The sequence below is a fragment of the Anas acuta genome, chromosome Z (assembly GCF_963932015.1).
Source record: "Anas acuta chromosome Z, bAnaAcu1.1, whole genome shotgun sequence".
Classification (NCBI taxonomy): Eukaryota; Metazoa; Chordata; class Aves; order Anseriformes; family Anatidae; genus Anas; species Anas acuta.
In genome coordinates this window covers 6,006,964-6,025,327 of record NC_089017.1, presented here as the reverse complement: position 1 = coordinate 6,025,327, position 18,364 = coordinate 6,006,964, and the positions used below count along the sequence as shown (strand labels likewise).

At 57.9% G+C, this 18,364-nt stretch overlaps 4 protein-coding genes across 5 annotated transcripts; all 4 read right to left on the bottom strand.

The window, feature by feature from the left end:
• Positions 1-449: 449 nt before the first annotated feature.
• LOC137847678 (avidin-like) lies at positions 450-1,711 on the bottom strand. Its single transcript, XM_068665996.1, has 4 exons — positions 1,552-1,711; positions 1,265-1,478; positions 976-1,096; positions 450-683 (listed from the first exon to the last, which is right to left on the bottom strand). The coding sequence occupies exons 1-4, from the start codon at positions 1,621-1,623 to the stop codon at positions 584-586; spliced, it is 507 nt and encodes a 168-aa protein (XP_068522097.1). The 5' UTR covers positions 1,624-1,711; the 3' UTR covers positions 450-583.
• Positions 1,712-4,285: 2,574 nt separating this feature from the next.
• LOC137847676 (avidin-like) lies at positions 4,286-5,990 on the bottom strand. 2 transcript variants are annotated; one of them, XM_068665992.1, is made up of 4 exons: positions 5,764-5,990; positions 5,416-5,620; positions 4,864-4,984; positions 4,286-4,777 (listed from the first exon to the last, which is right to left on the bottom strand). In XM_068665992.1, the coding sequence occupies exons 1-4, from the start codon at positions 5,956-5,958 to the stop codon at positions 4,732-4,734; spliced, it is 567 nt and encodes a 188-aa protein (XP_068522093.1). In that variant the 5' UTR covers positions 5,959-5,990; the 3' UTR covers positions 4,286-4,731. The 2 variants fall into 2 exon arrangements, with proteins under 2 accessions (XP_068522093.1, XP_068522094.1); XM_068665993.1 differs by having other exon boundaries at positions 5,416-5,614; positions 5,764-5,987.
• A 3,477-nt stretch (positions 5,991-9,467) lies between these two features.
• LOC137847677 (avidin-like) lies at positions 9,468-11,918 on the bottom strand. Its single transcript, XM_068665995.1, has 4 exons — positions 10,901-11,918; positions 10,602-10,800; positions 10,048-10,168; positions 9,468-9,960 (listed from the first exon to the last, which is right to left on the bottom strand). Exons 1-4 carry the CDS (start codon positions 11,093-11,095, stop codon positions 9,915-9,917), a joined length of 561 nt encoding a protein of 186 aa, XP_068522096.1. The 5' UTR covers positions 11,096-11,918; the 3' UTR covers positions 9,468-9,914.
• Positions 11,919-16,184: 4,266 nt separating this feature from the next.
• Positions 16,185-18,038, bottom strand: LOC137847681 (avidin-like). Its single transcript, XM_068666000.1, has 5 exons — positions 17,883-18,038; positions 17,575-17,776; positions 16,898-16,928; positions 16,766-16,855; positions 16,185-16,678 (listed from the first exon to the last, which is right to left on the bottom strand). Exons 1-5 carry the CDS (start codon positions 17,952-17,954, stop codon positions 16,633-16,635), a joined length of 441 nt encoding a protein of 146 aa, XP_068522101.1. The 5' UTR covers positions 17,955-18,038; the 3' UTR covers positions 16,185-16,632.
• Between the last annotated feature and the right edge of the window lie 326 nt (positions 18,039-18,364).

Genomic DNA, 18,364 nt, shown 5'->3' with positions numbered 1-18,364 from the left:
GCCGTATTTTTATCCACTAGCACCAGCTGATGGATGTTGGTGGAAATGAAACAACTCGCGGAAACCTGGCAAGCTCGCTCGAAAGAGAGGCAGCTGTCGAGGCAGAGGGAGCCTGGAAGAATAAATCAGATTGCTTTGGAGACGCAACGCGCGTGGCCCGGTTTTGATGGGGTTGTGCAAAGAGCAGAGGACGGGACCCAAAATATGGGCTGTAACCAGAGCTGTGCTGGGCAGCTGGGCGAGCGGAGAGAGGTCGGGGTGACCGGGGAACCTGCACGGCCGCGGGGAGAGGCGTGGGAGTTCGTCTGCTGAGGGTGATGGAAAATGTTGCCTGATAAAGCATGGAAACGCTCCGTGCTTTGCAGGTCCCGCTGCCTGGCAGGGAATGAGGATGATTTAAAAAAAAAAAAAAAAAAAAAAAGTACAGCCTTGGCTAATATGGATTCTTTTCTTTCTTTTTTTTTTTTTTTAATGTTTGAGGCTGGGTTAGGCTGTGGCATGCAGAACCTGTGGGGTGCAAGCTTTGCCATGGCCATGGGGCAGAGGGGGTCGCCCCAAGAGCCCCTGCTTAGCTGTCAAACCTTCACGGGGTGGGTGAAGCCGCATCCTCACAGGACGAGGACAAGCTGTGTAGGATCTTCCCTCCTGGGGCACGTTTGCGCGTGAAGATGTTTCTGCCCACCCTGCAGGGAAGCAGAAAGGTCCTGTGGGATGACCCACATACGCAGCCTGCTCGGCACCGCATGTGATGGGGGGTGTCCCCAAATGGTCCCCAGCTCGTCCCATGCAGCTGCTGGACACCCCATGCCCATTCCCCACAACCCCATCAGCTCTCCCCCTCCTGGCTGCAAACCCCACACCGTGGTGCTCCCTTGGGGCAGCCCCCACACCCTGCTCACCCCATTAAGGTATGCTCTGAGGGGTGCGGGGGAGGACCCATCCCCAGTGCCTCTGCCCACCACGTCCCCCCACTACCTGGTGGCTTTCCAGTCCTCCTCCAGGGACCCGACGGCTTCGCGCAGCAGCCATGTGGTGCTCAGCACCTCCCTCCCGCTCGCCTCCACGAAGCACTGCCCAGCGAAGGTGGTGGTGGCATCTGCGGGGAAGGGGTGAGGTGGGAGGGGGACGGCACCCGATCACTGCCCCCCTGTGCTGGGGTGCCCCGAAGCCCCCCCTTTTCCCCAGGCAGACTTCCCAGGGCAGGACAAGTCCAGCCGGCTGCTGGAGCAACTCATGGTGCTGGCCCTGGCGCCCCAGCACTTACTGGAGAAGATGTCCCACCGCACGGTGAAGGCAAAAGTGGGTGATGCCACCTCACTGGGCTGCTGCTGGGCTCCCTTCAGTGGGGAGACGCGGGGACAGCCGCCGGCGAGGGTCACCCGGGTGAGGTACTCGCCCTGGAAGCCGCCGTCGTCGGTCAGTGCCGAAATCTCCATCAGCGAGTCCTGCTCGTTCCTCCACAGCCCGCTGAGCTGGCACTGCGGGGACAGGGACACGGGCCATGCACCGTCCCCACGTGCAGAGCCCTCACCCCATCCCTTAGCCCCCTACCTTCCTCTCCGCGGGGCTGATGCACACCACCAGGGCCAGGAACAGGGCCAGGGCAAAGGCACCGCTCCCCATGGCCGCGGGGCTGCCCAGCGCCTGGCACGGCTCCCCCTGGCCCCTTTATAGGGCTGTAACTGGAGCCAGGGCCAGAGCAGGCCATGCGAGGTCAGGGTGACCCAGGAAGGGCTGCGGGGGGGCTGCACACCCCGTGCCGGGGGCTCGCGCCGCCCACCGCCGTCCCGTGCCACCGCCAGCTGTGTGGTGTCAGCTCCTGCTGCCGGTCCTGAGCCATCTCTGCTGGAGCATGTGGCTTTGCTGGGAGATGGGGCTGCGGCCACAACCCCAGATTAATCCCTCCGGTACGTGTAGAAGGGAACTTCAGAAGACAGCAAGGTATTAAAGTCTGTGGACCCCAGCCTGGTGAGATGGGAGCTCCTTGACTTCATCTGCTTGGGAGAAATAATGTCTGGGTGGAGACATGCAGCACAGAGCCATTGGGTGCTGAGATGCTGGGCACTGAGAAACTGCCTGCTGAGATGCTGAGTGCTGAGCGGTTGGATGCTGAGGATTTGGGTGCTGAGGTATTGGATATTCATGTCTTGAGGTGCTGAGATGTCGGGTACCGAGATGCTGGGCATTGGGATGTTGCATGTTGAGAATCTGGGTGTTGCGATGTTGTATACTGAGATGTAAGGCACTGAGATGTGCGCTGGGCTGTTGGGTGTTGAGATACCGGGTACTGGGATATTGGATGTTGAGATGCTGGGTGTTGAGATGTTGGGTGCTGAGATATTTAGCACTAAGGCTTTGGGTGCTGAGAACCTGGGTGCTCAGATATTGGGCATTAGGTGTGCCTATAGGGCTAGGAAGCAGGCTGGGGAATCAGGAGGTACATGCTCATTTTGGGTTTCATGTGCGTGGCTCACCGACATGGCACAGCCCACGGGCACGCTGTGGTTGGTGACATCCTGATAGCATTGAGGACACGGGCCCCCACCCTGGGGACAAGGCTGGCCCTTCCGGAAAGCTTGGTTCTGGCGTGCAGCTGATAGGGAGCCACATGAAAGGGCCGGCCCTGGGGTGCTGCAGCCAGCCACGGAGCCCCGTTGGCATCCAAAGTGTTTGGCGCTGAGGAGTTGGGTGCTGAGGTGTTGGGTGCTGAGGAGTTGGGTGGTGAGGAGTTGGGTGCTGAGGAGTAGGGTGTTGAGGAGTTGGGTGCTGAGGAGTTGGGCAGTGATAAGCTGGTTACTGAGGTGTTGTGTGCTAACAAATCGAGTGCTGAGGAGTTGGGTGCTGAGATGTTTGGGTTCTGAGGTGTTGGGTATTGAGGAGTTGAGTGCTGTGTAGTACTCATGTAGGTTTACATGTCAAGGTTTTGGTAGAAGGTAGCCATAGGGATGGCTTCTGTGAGAAGAATCTAAAACCAGCCCCATGTCAGGTAAGGGCCCCGCTGCTGACCAGAGCTGAGTCAATAAGCCATGTTGGTTGCACCTCTGTGAGAGCAGATGTAAGGCAGGGAAAAATAAAAAAAAAGAACCCGCACCTCAGAGCAGCTGGGACAGTGAGAGGAGTGAGGAACAGCCTTGCAGTCACCGAGGTCAGTGGAGGAGGAGGGGGAGAGGTGCTCCAGGCGCCGGAGCAGAAGTCCCCTGCGGCCTGTGGTGAGGCCCATGGTGAAGCAGGCTGTGCCCCTGCAGCCCATGGAGTACCATGGTGGAGCAGGGTTCCACGCTGCAGCCCGTGGAGGAGACCACGGTGGAGCAGGTGGCCCTGCACCGATGGAGGCTGCGGCCTGTGGAGGACTCCCACTGGAGCAGGCCCTGGGCTGGACCTCAGCCTGTGGAGAGGAGCCCACGCAGGAGCAGGGGGACAGGAGGGAGCTGCTGCCCACCAGTGGGGGACCCGTGCTGGAGCAGTTTGCTCCTGGGGCATGGACCCCGTGGGACAGAGCTGTGTGGGAGCACTTCTGGAAGAGCTGCTGTCTGTGGGAAGCCCAAGCCGGATCAGTTCATCAAGGACTGCATCCCGTGGGAGGGACCCCACAGCACAGGGGACAAGAGTGACCGAGAAGGAGCGGCAGAGAAGAAGCGCTGTAGACTGACCATAAGCCCCGTTCCCCCATTCCCCTGCGCCGCTCGGGGGGAGGAGGTGGAAGAGGGTGGAGGGGGGGAGGTGCTTTTGGTTTCTTTCCTTTGTTTCTCACTTCTCTAGCTTGTTACTATTCGGCAATAAATCTTACTGTCTCCCTATGCTGAGTCTGGTTTGCTCAGCACTACAATTTTTGAGTGATGTCCTGGTACTTATCTTAACCCTTGAGTCCTTTTCATCGTGTTTTCTCCCCCTGGTCCTTTGAGGAGGGGGAGTGAGAGAGGCGTTGTGGTGGAGCTCAGCTGCCCACCCGAGTGAAACCATCACAGGAGTTGGGTGCTGAGGAGTTGGGTGCTGAGACATTGGGTGCTGAGCCATAGGGCGCTGAGGTGATGGGTGCTGAGAAGTTGGGTGATGATAAGTTGGGTGCTGGGGTGTTGGGTGCTGAGAAGTTGGCTGCTGATGTGTCCCCTGTGGCGGCACAGGGGACACCGTGACATGGGTGCCACTGCTGGTGCCGCCACGCCATGGGGTGGGTGTCAGGGACCGGGGTCGGGTGATGGAAGAGGCAGTGGGACACCACGGGAGGGACACGAGAGCCAGGGCTCACACATAGCCCAAAGGGACAGGAGGTGACAGGAGCCAGAGGTGTTTGCAGTAAAGCTTTATTGTGAGGAGAGGCAGTGGCATTGGCCATGCCCAGGTGTTGTCACGCAATCACAGAGGCACAGAGTGTTCTGGGTGGGAAGGGACCTTACACACCACCCAACTCCTACCCCTGCCATGGGCAGGGACACCTCCCCCCAGCCCAGGCTGCCCCCAGCCCCATGCAGCCTGGCCTTGAGCACTGCCAGGGATGGGGCAGCCACAGCTCCTCTGGGCAGCCTGGGCCAGGGCCTCACCACCTCTGAGTGAAGAATTTCTTCCTAAAATCTAATCTACACCTACTCTCTTTTAGTTTAAAGCCATTCCCCCTTGTCCTATCACTCCACCCCCCGGCACAGAGTCCCACCCCAGCTCTCCTGTAGCCCCCTTCAGCTGCCACAAGGCCTCTAGAAGCCAGTGGCCAGCCTTGGGACCCCCACGGGGCCAGCCTCACTCCAAGTGCGTGTGCAGGCGGGTGAAGGTGTTGGTGCCGACCCTGTGGGGACAGAGCAGGAGACGTCAGGCAGGAGGCACGGGGCCACCACATTGCTGCCAGGCCCTGTGCCTCTGCCCAGGACTCACATGGTGGCTTTCCAGTCATCTTCGATGCTGTCGACGTGTGACCGCAGGAGCCACATGGTCTTCAGGGTCTCCTTGCCGTGCTCGTCCACAAAGCACTGGCCCGTGAAGACGGTGGTGGAGTCTGCGGGGAAGGGCAGGTGAGGGGAGTGTGGCCGGATCTGGGCTCCTTGGCCCTGAGGACAGCTCGCTCGGGCTGTCCCTGCCCTCTGGCACACTCAGGAACTTTGGGAACAGCACAGACACACGCTGGGTGGGGAATGCCCTGAGAGCAGCCCCGAGGAGAAGGGCCTGGGGGTGTTGGTTGACGAGAAGCGGGACATGGGCCAGCAACGTGTGCTCGCTGCCCCGTGTCCTGGGGAGGGGATGGGGGAGCTGTGGGGACACCAAAGGTGGGGAGCCCTAGGGGATGCTGCATGAAGGGCAGGAGAGCCTCAAGGCTGGCACAGGGCAGGGCTGCCGAGCATCAGGGCACCACAGGGGAGGGTAGAGCGAAGGAGAAAGCACAGGGAGTGGATGGGAGCACCGGGGACACCACAAGGAGAGGAGACGAACCTGTAAAATTCCAGTTGACAGTGAAGCCAAAAGTGGGCTGGGTGTTGCTGTGCTGGGTTCCCACCAGAGGTGATATTTTGATCTCTTTTTTTGTGGTCGTCACAGCCGTGTGATAGGTGCCAGCGAACTCGCCGTTGCTCAGCTTCCCGATGGTCATGTTGGAGCCCAGGTCGTTGGTCCAGTTCCCGGTCAGCACACACTGGGGCTAGAGGGGGTTCAGCACCAGGCAGGAGGCAGGCAAGGAGTCCTCAAGGGGCACAGTCCCACTACCCATAGCCATCCCCGGACCTAGCCCCATCCCCATCCCCAAACCCATCCCCATCCCCAAACCCATCCCCATCCCCTTACCTGGTCAGCAGAGAGGCCGGGGGCCAGCAGGGCCAGGCCGAGCAGCAGCAGGAGGGAGGTCGTCGGCACCATCTCTGCAGCAGGCGGACAGGTGTCTGTGCTCCTTGCAGGGCTCCCTCGCCTTTTTATTGCCACGGGACTGCAGGTGGCAGCTCTGTCCGGGGTTGGGTTGTGCAATCGGGGTGGTTCCACCATGAATGGGCCATTCCCACCCCTACAGGATGTGGTTGCAGATAGAGATTCCCCAAATCCGGTGTTGAAACTGTACCTCCTTGCTGGTGTTTACCAAGAGCCTTGCAGGGCAGCTGGCATCACAGAGGCTCAGCTGGGGAAAACACTTTCTAGGGAGGATGCTCCCTCCCTTCTGCTGCCCATGAGGGCCCTGGGGCCGTGCCCAGGCTGCACAGGGAGTGCCCAGTAGCATCAATGCCCCAGCCCACTCCTCCTTCCCCGGCTCCATCATGCAAAGCAAACTCGGGACCAGAGCTGCTGCAAGGGCTTGCAAGCCCAGGGACTAGGTTGGAAACCAGGAGACACATGGCAATTGTGATCTAGTTTTCTGATTTCAGCTGGGGCAGGCAGCAGCTGGCAGTGAAGGGGGATCAGTGCAAGGAAGGGGCTTAGATATTGTTCTCCACTGCCTTCCCTCTGCTGCTGCAGGGCCAGAGGTATCAGGCTCATTCACCAATGCGACAGGAACCTTGCTTGAGATGTCTTGATTCGTATTGAACACGCTCTTAACCAAGACAACTCCTCCTCCTCCACCAGTCTGCAGTTTGGTATTTTCCAGGATGAAGCAGGGGAGGTCAACCAGCTGAAACCCCACCACCCCTGCCACCCGTAGAGCTGCTGGGGACGGGGCAGCTCAGGCTCTTGCAAGAGCCTCCTGAAAAGCGAGAGAAGGAGAGCAGGGGAGGCTCGCCTGCTGCTCGAAAGCTCCTCTCCCACCGAAGCACTAGGCTGTGGCTGCCTCGATCACATTGCCCTGATCGCACTCCAGCTCCGGGAGGCAGGAAGCAACCTGCGGGCAGTCTGGCTGGAGTGGTTTCCTCACCTGCCCGCAGCCAAGTGCTGAGATTTTGGGTACTGAGGTGCTGGGCACTGACAGATTCAGTTTTGAGGCACTGATGGATGCTACTAATTCCTTCATTTTTTTCAAGTAATCCTTTCACAAGGTAATGCCTGAGAGGGAAACAACTAGACTGAATGAAAACATCGCCCATTGTCACTAGATCTCCTTTCTGCTTTGCTGCAAGGCTGTAATCTGCCGACTTGAAGGATGTGTGTGGGTGAGTGGGCAGGCGGTGCTGGGCCAGCTGCTGTGTGCCAGGGTAGGAGGGAGGGCGTGTGCCTATAGGGCTAGGAAGCAGGCTGGGGAATCAGGAAGTACGTGCTCATTTTGGGTTTCATGTGCGTGTTTTGATCAGGAAGGACGCATAGTTGTGTGCAGTGCGGGTGGTCCCGGCCCAGTATGACTCCCGTGTGCTGCTCCAGCACAGAGGATGTAGCCAGAAGCTGAGGGAGCATGCCCTTGCTGGCTCACCCACACGGCACAGCCCACGGGCACACTGTGGTTGGTGACATCCTGATAGCGTTGAGGACACGGACCTTCCGGAAAGCTTGGTTCTGGTGTGCAGCTGATAGGGAGCCACATGAAAGGGCTGGCCCTGGGGTGCTGCAGCCAGCCACGGAGCCCCGTTGGCATCCAAAGTGTTGGGCGCTCAGGAGTTGGGTGCTGAGGAGTTGGGCACTGATAAGCTGGTTACTGAGGTGTTGGGTGCTAAGGAATCGAGTGCTGAGGACTTGGGTGCTGAGGAGTAGGGTCCTGAGGTGTTGGGTGCTGAGGAGTAGGGTCCTGAGGTGCTGTGTGCTGAGGCGTTGTATGCAGAGGTGTTGGGTGCTGAGGAGTTGGGTGCTGAGTAGTGTGTTTATATGTCAAGATTTTGGTTGAGAACTTGGGTACTGAGGTGTTGGGAGCTGAATTGTTGGGCACTGAAGTGTTGGGTACTGAGGAGCTGGGGGCTGAGGAGCTGAGTGCTGAGGTGTTGGGTGCTGAATTGTTGAGTGCTGAGAAGTTGGGTGTTGAGAAGTTGGGTGTTGAGAAATTGGATTCTGAGGAGTTGAGTGCTGAAATGTTTGGGTTCTGAGGTGTTGGGTGCTGAAGTGTTGGGTATTGAGGTGTTGGGTGCTGTATAGTGGGATAACATGTCAAGGTTTTGGTAGCAGGGGGCCATACATGTGGCTTCTGTGAGAAGAATCCAGAAGCTGCCCCATGTCAGGTAAGGGCCCCACTGCTGACCAGAGGCGAGCCAATAAGCAATGTTGGTTGCACCTCTGTGAGAGCAGATGTAAGGCAGGGAAAAATAAAAAAAGAACCCGCACCTCAGAGCAGCTGGGACAGTGAGAGGAGTGAGGAACAGCCTTGCAGGCACCGAGGTCAGTGGAGGAGGAGGGGGAGAGGCGCTCCAGGAGCTGGAGCAGAAGTCCCCTGCGGCCTCTGGTGAGGCCCGTGGTGAAGCAGGACCTGTAGCCTGTGGAGAGGAGCCCACGCAGGAGCAGGTGACCTGGCAGAAGCTGCTGCCCATGGAGTGCCAAGTTTGCTCCTGAGGAATGGTCCCTGTGGTACGGACCCATATCTGGAGCAGCTCTGGAAGAGCTGCTGCCTGTGGGAAGCCCACGCCGGATCAGTTCATCAAGGACTGCATCCCGTGGGTGGGACCCCACAGCACAGGGGACGAGAATGACCGAGAAGGAGCGGCGGAGAAGAAGCGCTGTAGGCTGACCATAAGCCCCGTTCCCCCGTTCCCCTGCGCCGCTCGGGGGGAGGAGGTGGAAGAGAGTGGAGGGGGGGGAGGTGCTTTTGGTTTCTTTCCTTTGTTTCTCACTTCTCTAGCTTGTTACTATTCGGCAATGAATCTTACTGTCTCCCTATGCTGAGTCTGGTTTGCTCAGCACTACAATTTTTGAGTGATGTCCTGGTACTTATCTTAACCCTTGAGCCCTTTGCATCGTGTTTTCTCCCCCTTTGCCTTTGAGGAAGGGGGAGTGAGAGAGGCGTTGTGGTGGAGCTCAGCTGCCCACCCAAGTGAAACCATCACAGGAGTTGGGTTCTGAGGAGTTGGGTGCTGAGACATTGGGTGCTGAGGTGTTGGGCATTTGAAGAGTTGGGTGCTGAGGCACTGGTGATCAGTTTGGTAGTACCAAGTGAAAGGCAGGGTAAAAGCACTCAACCCCATAACCACAGAAGCCCTGCACGCCCATGACGGCATGGCTCGGCACAGCTCAGCTCAGCACAGCTCAGCACAGGCCCCCAGCAGCCCTCACCTTCCCGGCGGCAGCGGGGTGGAGGCCAAGCAAGGCCAGGGCGAGCAGGAGGCAGCAGCGGAGGATCCCCATGGCTGTGCCTGCTAGGGCCGGGCTCTGCCTGCACAGCTCCGGCCCCGCTCGGCCCCATTTATAGCAGCGGGGCCTGCGCGGTGCCTCTGGGCCTCCTGCCAAGGGGCACCTGCTGGTGACGGGCCACCGCCTGTGGTGGCACAGAGGACGCCGTGACATGGGTGCCACTGCTGGTGCCACCGTGCCACAGGGTGGGCGTCAGGGACCGGGGATAGGTGATGGAAGAGGCAGTGGGACACCATGGGGGGGACACGAGAGCCAGGACTCACACATAGCCCAAAGGGACAGGAGGTGACAGGAGCCAGAGGTGTTTGCAGTAAAGCTTTATTGTGAGGAGAGGCAGCGGCATTGGCCATGCCCAGGTGTTGTCACACAATCACAGAGGCACAGAGTGTTCTGGGTGGGAAGGGACCTTACCCACCACCCAACTCCAACCCCCTGCCATGGGCAGGGACACCTCCCCCCAGCCCAGGCTGCCCCCAGCCCCATGCAGCCTGGCCTTGAGCACTGCCAGGGATGGGGCAGCCACAGCTCCTCTGGGCAGCCTGGGCCAGGGCCTCACCACCTCTGAGTGAAGAATTTCTTCCTAAAATCTAATCTACACCTACTCTCTTTTAGTTTAAAGCCATTCCCCCTTGTCCTATCACTCCACCCCCTGGCACAGAGTCCCACCCCAGCTCTCCTGTAGCCCCCTTCAGCTGCCACAAGGCCTCTAGAAGCCAGTGGCCAGCCTTGGGACCCCCATGGGGCCAGCCTCACTCCATCACTTCTGGCCGGCGGGTGAAGGTGTTGATACCGACCCTGTGGGGACAGAGCAGGAGACATCAGGCAGGAGGCACGGGGCCACCGCGTCGCTGCCCAGGCCCCGTGCCTCTGCCTCGGGCTCACCTGGTGGCTTTCCAGTCGTCATCGATGCTGTTGGCGTGTGACCGCAGGAGCCACATGGTCTTCAGGATCTCCTTGCCGTGCTCATCCACGAAGCACTGGCCCGTGAAGACGGTGGTGGAGTCTGCGGGGAAGGGCAGGTGAGGGGAGTGTGGCCGGATCTGGGCTCCTTGGCCCTGGGGACAGCTCACTCAGGCTGTCCCTGGCCCTCTGGCACACTCAGGAACTTCGGGAACAGCACAGACACACGCTGGGTGGGGAATGCCCTGAGAGCAGCCCCGAGGAGAAGGGCCTGGGGGTGTTGGTTGACGAGAAGCGGGACATGGGCCAGCAACGTGTGCTCGCTGCCCCGTGTCCTGGGGAGGGGATGGGGGAGCTGTGGGGACACCAAAGGTGGGGAGCCCTAGGGGATGCTGCATGAAGGGCAGGAGAGCCTCAAGGCTGGCACAGGGCAGGGCTGCCGAGCATCAGGGCACCACAGGGGAGGGTAGAGCAGAAGGAGAAAGCACAGGGAGTGGATGGGAGCACCGGGGACACCACAAGGAGAGGAGACGAACCTGTAAAATTCCAGTTGACAGTGAAGCCAAAAGTGGGCTGGGTGTTGCTGTGCTGGGTTCCCACCATAGGTGATGCTTTGATCTCTTTTTTCATGGTCGTCACAGCCGTGATGTAGGTGCCAGCGAACTCGCCGTTGCTCAGCTTCCCGATGGTCATGTTGGAGCCCAGGTCGTTGGTCCAGCTCCCGGTCAGATCGCACTGGGGCAGAGCGGGCTCAGCACCGGGCAGGAGGCAGGCAAGGAGGCCCCCAGGGGCACAGCCTCGCTGCCCATCCCCAAACCCATCCCCATCCCCTTACCTGGTGAGCAGAGAGGCCGGGGGCCAGCAGGGCCAGGCCGAGCAGCAGCAGGAGGGAGGTCGTCGGCACCATCTCTGCAGCAGGCGGACAGGTGTCTGTGCTCCTCGCAGGGCTCCCTCGCCTTTTTATTGCCACGGGACTGCAGGTGGCAGCTCTGTCCGGGGTTGGGTTGTGCAATCGGGATGCTTCCACCATGAATGGGCCATTCCAATTGAGGAATTCAGAAAAATATTGTTAGCAGTAGCTGGCTTCAAGGACAAGTCTATGTGACTGCTAATCACCAGGGGGTTGTTTTCTTGCAGTTGTTTGTCTGAGTGCTTTTGACCAATAATCTTGTGTGAAACACTGTCTGCCCCTGTTAAGTTCTCTATAAAAGTTAGGCTATTCGGGCAATAAAATGGAGCATGATCTGACTCTGCTGGTGTCTGTCGTGCTTTCGGCCGTGCTTCCTGCAACATATGGAGCCCGAACAGGCTGAGACCCGAACAGGCTGAGGCCGGGACATCGGAGCGGCGCCGGGACATCGGGACACAGGAGCGGCGCCGGGAGACCCGAGGCACACGGCAAGCGGACCACCGCACGGAGAGAGCGCTGAGTGACGCTGCAGGGCTACGGCCAACTCCGAGAGACAAGGACAGACCTGGCGGACGCCGGAACACCTGAGAGACGTTGAAACACTCTGCTCAGCGACCTGAACAACGGAATCGCGGCGGGAATCGGGAAACGGAAAAGGAATCGCGCAGGGACGCGGGAAACGGAGCCGCGGCGGGACGCGGGAAACGCAATCGCGGCGGGACGCGGAATCGCGGCGGGACGCGGGAAACGGAGAGACGCGGGAAACGCGGGACATTGAAATAATCGCGATGCGATGCGGGACATCCGAGATCGAGTTGCTACGGGAGGCCAGAGGCGTCCGTGGACACCGGCAGCCGACCCTCACCGTGTGGCGAGTCGGCACAGAGCAGAGGGGCGGACATCAGGACCCTGCAGCCTGTCTGACGGAACCACGGAGGCAGCGGCAGCAGCGGCTGTGCTGCTTCGCTCTAGCATTCTCTTTATAAGAGGCTTATCTTGCAATGCAAAAAAGACTATTCGTCCCCAGATCGGTGTTATAACTGTGTTTCTGGATAAGGTTCCGTGGGGTTGCCACATTCTACGGATTACTAATGACGATTTAGCTCTGTTGCGGGGCAGGAGTGCAGAGACGCAGATTACACTGCCAAAGCCCACCGGCAGGCTCGTTCACAAACAGCTTCTAAGGTTGCAGCCGGCACTGCCTGCAGCCGTATAGCAGGCGTTACACTCTCTTTCCTAACCAGTACTCATGTGTCTCATCCAGTTGTGGTGAATGGTCAGTGGAGTAAAGAAAAGGGGGAGAGTAAGGGGCAACAACGACAGAAACGGTACCAGGAGGATGCCACTGACACTAACAGCACGGGTAATAGGAGTAGTATAAGTGACACAGGTGACAGTGCAGGGCACTCTGCCTGCTGCTCGCCCTCGCCTGCCTGTGCACTGCTGCCGACAGTGCTAGAGTAAAATGTGAAGACTGCTCAGATGGCAGTGATGAGAGTGCTTGTGTGAAGAAGACGTGTGCTGAATCTGACTTTGTGTGCAACAGTGGTCAGTGTGTGCCAAACAGATGGCAGTGTGATGGGGATCCGGACTGTGAAAACGGGTCTGATGAGAGTGCTGAGCTGTGTCCTATGAGAACATGCCGGGTAAATGAAACCAGCTGTGGTCCTCAGTCGACCCAGTGTATCCCGGTGTCCTGGAAATGTGATGGTGAAAAAGACTGTGACAGAGATCCTGACTGCAAGGACTGGGGTGATGAGCCCCTGGAGGAATGCAACATAAATGAATGTGACTGTCCAGCTGGGTTTGAGTTTGTAGACAAGAGAAACTGTGGAGATATTGATGAATGCCAAAACCCTGGTATCTGTAGTCAAATCTGTATCAACCTGAAAGGTGGCTACAAATGTGAATGTAGCTGTGGCTACCAGATGAATCCTGCAACAGGAACCTGAAAAGGGCCATACGGGTACAAAAATACAAATAACACCCGTGTTTACAATGACACTGCTAAGCAGGGTTTAGGGGTTTATAGCATGGAGACAAGGTGTAAGAACTACAGTGTTTGGAACAATTGTGCAGCTTTGGCCTTACCTCCTGATGTTTTTCTGATTTGTGGGGATAGGGCCTGGCAAGGTATCGCTGCAAATGCTATCAGATGTCCATGTTACTTAGATAAACTCATTGTATTTGCTCCTAGCTTGTCATGGTTGTGTGAGATCACCAGACATAAATGGGCATTGCTTGCACCGGATTGCAATGATAATGTTGAATTGTGTGGGGTTGCAGCTAGAGCGGCGTTGGCAATTTTAGTGCCTGGAGTGGCATCTGCGGCCGCACGTAGCAACTTAGAAAAATCGGTATGCTGGGCCGAGAAGCAAGCCTATGCCACGACAGAGATACTTGAGGAGACCAAAATCAAAATAGTCTGCGACATGCGCTTTTACAGGATCAAGCTGCTATTGACACCTTGCTTTTGGCTCAAAGGCATGGGTGTGAGGACTTTAAGGGAACGTACTGTTTAAACCTTTTTGATCATAATGAGTCAATTCACAAATCCATTACTTTCCTGAAAGAGGAGAAAGATTCAATATGGTATCAATCCTTTCAATCAATGGTTCACTGATTTGCTTGAAACAATGCATAGATGGTTACTGGGATTAGTCAAAGAGGGATTAAGGATTCTGTTTGCTGTGGTGTCAATCATCATTGCATGTGGTATTGTGATAAATGTGGTTAAAGGGTTACTTGCAAAAATGTTATATTGGGCATGGCTTGCTCAAAAAAAAAAAAAAAAAGGGGGAATTGTTGAGGGATTTTTGAAACAGCAAAAATCCCATGGCTTGCTGTAACTGAGCAAACCAAGCTACCAGGGCAAATATGAGAAGTTCCCATGACAGTGTTCCCACATCGCCCAATTGAGGAATTCAGAAAAATATTGTTACCAGTAGCTGGCTTCAAGGACAAGGTCTGTGTGACTGCTAATCACAAGGGGTTGTTTTCTTGCAGGTGGGGTTGTTTTCTTGTAGTTGCTTGTCTGAGGGCTTTTGACCAATAATCTTGTGCGAAACACTGTCCGCCCCTGTTACGTTTGCTGTAAAAGTTAGGCTATTTGGACAATAAAATGGAGCATGATCTGACCATACTAGTGTCTCTCGTGCTTTCGGCCATTCTTCCTGCAACACCCATCCCCTTACCTGGTCAGCAGAGAGGCCGGGGGCCAGCAGGGCCAGGCCGAGCAGCAGCAGGAGGGAGGTCGTCGGCACCATCTCTGCAGCAGGCAGACAGGTGTCTGTGCTCCTCGCAGGGCTCCCTCGCCTTTTTATTGCCACAGGACTCCAGGTGCCAGCTCTGTCCGGGGTTGGGTTGTGCAATCGGGGTGGTTCCACCATGAAGGGGCCATTCCCACCCCTACAAGATTTGGGTTTGGAATTCTGAAAATCTGATGTTGAAACTGTCCCTCCTTGCTGGTGTTTATCAAGAGCCTTGGGGGGGAGCTGGCATCACGGAGGCTCAGACGAGGAAAACACTTTCTGGGGAAGACACTCCCTCCCTCCTGCTGCCCCTTGTTTGCACTATGGCCATTCCCAGGTTACACAGGGACTACCCGGGGATATCAATGCCATATTCTGAGCTGCCAGGCAGAGAAGGACCTGGGAGTGATGGTGGACAGTCGGCTGAATATGAGCCAGCAGTGTGCTCAGGTGGCCAACAAGGCCAACGGCATCCTGGCTTGTATCAGAAACAGTGTGACCAGCAGGGCTAGGGAGGTGATCGTCCCCCTGTACTCGGCTCTGGTGAGGCCGCACCTCGAGTACTGTGCTCAGTTTTGGGCCCCTCGCTACAAGAAGGACATGGAGGTGCTTGAGCGGGTCCAGAGAAGGGCGACGAAGCTGGTGAGGGGCCTGGAGAACAAGTCCTACGAGGAGCGGCTGAGGGAGCTGGGCTTGTTCAGCCTGGAGAAGAGGAGGCTCAGGGGCGACCTTATCGCTCTCTACAGGTACCTTAAAGGAGGCTGTAGTGAGGTGGGGGTTGGCCTGTTCTCCCACGTGCCTGGTGACAGGACGAGGGGGAACGGGCTTAAGTTGCGCCAGGGGAGTTTTAGGTTGGATGTTAGGAAGAACTTCTTTACCAAAAGGGTTGTTAGACACTGGAACAGGCTGCCCAGGGAGGTGGTGGAGTCACCATCCCTGGAGGTCTTTAAAAGACGTTTAGATGTAGAGCTTAGGGATATGGTTTAGTGGGGACTGTTAGCGTTAGGTCAGAGGTTGGACTCGATGATCTTGAGGTCTCTTCCAAGCTAGAAATTCTGTGATTCTGTGATTCTGTGAGAGGAGCCCACGCAGGAGCAGGTGACCTGGCAGGAGCTGCTGCCCATGGAGTGCAAAGTTTGCTCCTGAGGAATGGTCCCCGTGGTACGGACCCATCTCTGGAGCAGTTCTGGAAGAACTACTGCCTGTGGGCAGCCCACAACCAGATCAGTTCATCAAGGACTGCATCCCGTGGGTGGGACCCCACAGCACAGGGGACGAGAGGGACCGAGAAGGAGCGGCGGAGAAGAAGCGCTGTAGGCTGACCATAAGCCCCGTTCCCCCGTTCCCCTGCGCCGCTCGGGGGGAGGAGGTGGAAGAGGGTGGAGGGGGGGAGGTGCTTTTGGTTTCTTTCCTTTGTTTCTCACTTCTCTAGCTTGTTACTATTCGGCAATGAATCTTACTGTCTCCCTATGCTGAGTCTGGTTTGCTCAGCACTACAATTTTTGAGTGATGTCCTGGTACTTATCTTAACCCTTGAGCCCTTTGCATCGTGTTTTCTCCCCCTGGTCCTTTGAGGAGGGGGAGTGAGAGAGGCGTTGTGGTGGAGCTCAGCTGCCCACCCAAGTGAAACCATCACAGGAGTTGGGTGCTGAGGAGTTGGGTGCTGAGACATTGGGTGCTGAGCCATAGGGCGCTGAGATGATGGGTGCTGAGAAGTTGGGTGCTGATAAGTTGGGTGCTGGGGTGTTGGGTGCTGAGAAGTTGGCTGCTGATGTGTCCCCTGTGGCGGCACAGGGGACGCCGTGACATGGGTGCCACTGCTGGTGCCACCGTGCCACAGGGTGAGCGTCAGGGACCGGGGACAGGTGATGGAAGAGGCAGTGGGACACCATGGGGGGGACACGAGAGCCAGGACTCACACATAGCCCAAAGGGACAGGAGGTGACAGGAGCCAGAGGTGTTTGCAGTAAAGCTTTATTGTGAGGAGAGGCAGCGGCATTGGCCATGCCCAGGTGTTGTCACGCAATCACAGAGGCACAGAGTGTTCTGGGTGGGAAGGGACCTTACACACCACCCAACTCCAACCCCCTGCCATGGGCAGGGACACCTCCCACCAGCCCAGGCTGCCCCCAGCCCCATGCAGCCTGGCCTTGAGCACTGCCAGGGATGGGGCAGCCACAGCTGCTCTGGGCAGCCTGGGCCAGGGCCTCACCACCTCTGAGAGAAGAATGTCTTACGAATACATGTATCTAATCTAAATCCCCCTGATTATAGTTTAAAGCCGTTTCCCCTTGTCCTATCACCCCCCGGCACAGAGTCCCACCCCAGCTCTCCTGTAGCCCCCTTCAGCTGCCACAAGGCCTCTAGAAGCCAGTGGCCAGCCTTGGGACCCCCATGGGGCCAGCCTCACTCCATCACTTCTGGCCGGCGGGTGAAGGTGTCGGTGCCGACCCTGTGGGGACAGAGCAGGAGACATCAGGCAGGAGGCACGGGGCCACCGCGTCACTGCCTAGGCCCCGTACCTCTGCCCCAGACTCACGTGGTGGCATTCCAGTCCTCTTTGATGCTGTTGGCGTGTGACTGCAGGAGCCACATGGTCTTCAGGGTCTCCTTGCCGTCTGTGTCCACATCTCCTCCTACCACCTATCTAAATCTCCCCTCTCTTAGCTTCAAGCACTGGCCCGTGAAGACGGCGGTGGAGTCTGCGGGGAAGGGCAGGTGAGGGGAGTGTGGCCGGGTCTGGGCTCCTTGGCCCTGAGGACAGCTCGCTCGTGCTGTCCCTGCCCTCTGGCACACTCAGGAACTTTGGGAACAGCACAGACACACGCTGGGTGGGGAATGCCCTGAGAGCAGCCCCGAGGAGAAGGGCCTGGGGGTGTTATTGACGAGAAGCGGGACATGGGCCAGCAACGTGTGCTCGCTGCCCCCTGTCCTGGGCTGCACCAACACAGGGTGGGCAGCAGGGCGAGGGAGGGGATTGTCCCCCTCTGCTCTGCTCCCGTGGGACCCCTTTGTCAGGGGCTGGAGAGATAGGACAAGGGGAACGGCTTGAAGCTAAGAGAGGGGAGATTTAGATAGGTGGTAGGAGGAGATTCCTCACCCAGAGGTGGCGAGGCTCTGGGGGCAGGCATGGGGGACCAATGGGGACATGGGAGGGGATGAGGGAGCTCTGGGGACACCAAAGGGGGGGAGCCCTAGGGGATGCTGCATGAAGGGCAGGAGAGCCTCAAGGCTGGCACAGGGCAGGGCTGCCGAGCATCAGGGCACCACAGGGGAGGGTAGAGCGGAAGGAGAAAGCACAGGGAGTGGATGGGAGCACCGGGGACACCACAAGGAGAGGAGACGAACCTGTAAAATTCCAGTTGACAGTGAAGCCAAAAGTGGGCTGGGTCTTGATGTGCTGGATTCCCACCAGAGGTGATGCTTTGATCTCTTTTGTCGTGGTCATCACAGCGGTGTGGAAGGTGCCAGCGAACTCACCATTGTTGTTCACAGCCATGATGGTCATGTTGGAGCCCAGGTCGTTGGTCCAGCTCCCGGTCAGATCGCACTGGGGCAGAGGGGGCTCAGCACCGGGCAGGAGGCAGGCAAGGAGGCCCCCAGGGGCACAGCCTCGCTGCCCATCCCCATCCCCAGACCTAGCCCCATCTCCTTACCTGGTCAGCAGAGAGGCCGGGGGCCAGCAGGGCCAGGCCGAGCAGCAGCAGGAGGGAGGTCGTCGGCACCATCTCTGCAGCAGGCGGACGGGTGTCTGTGCTCCTCGCAGGGCTCCCTCGCCTTTTTATTGCCGCGGGGTGCCAGCTCTGCCCAGGGTTGGGTTGTGCAATCGGGGTGGTTCCACCATGAAGGGGCCATTCCCACCCCTACAAGATTTGGGTTTGGAATTCTGAAAATCTGATGTTGAAACTGTCCCTCCTTGCTGGTGTTTATCAAGAGCCTTGGGGGGGAGCTGGCATCACGGAGGCTCAGACGAGGAAAACACTTTCTGGGGAAGACACTCCCTCCCTCCTGCTGCCCCTTGTTTGCACTATGGCCATTCCCAGGTTACACAGGGACTACCCGGGGATATCAATGCCATATTCTGAGCTGCCAGGCAGAGAAGGACCTGGGAGTGATGGTGGACAGTCGGCTGAATATG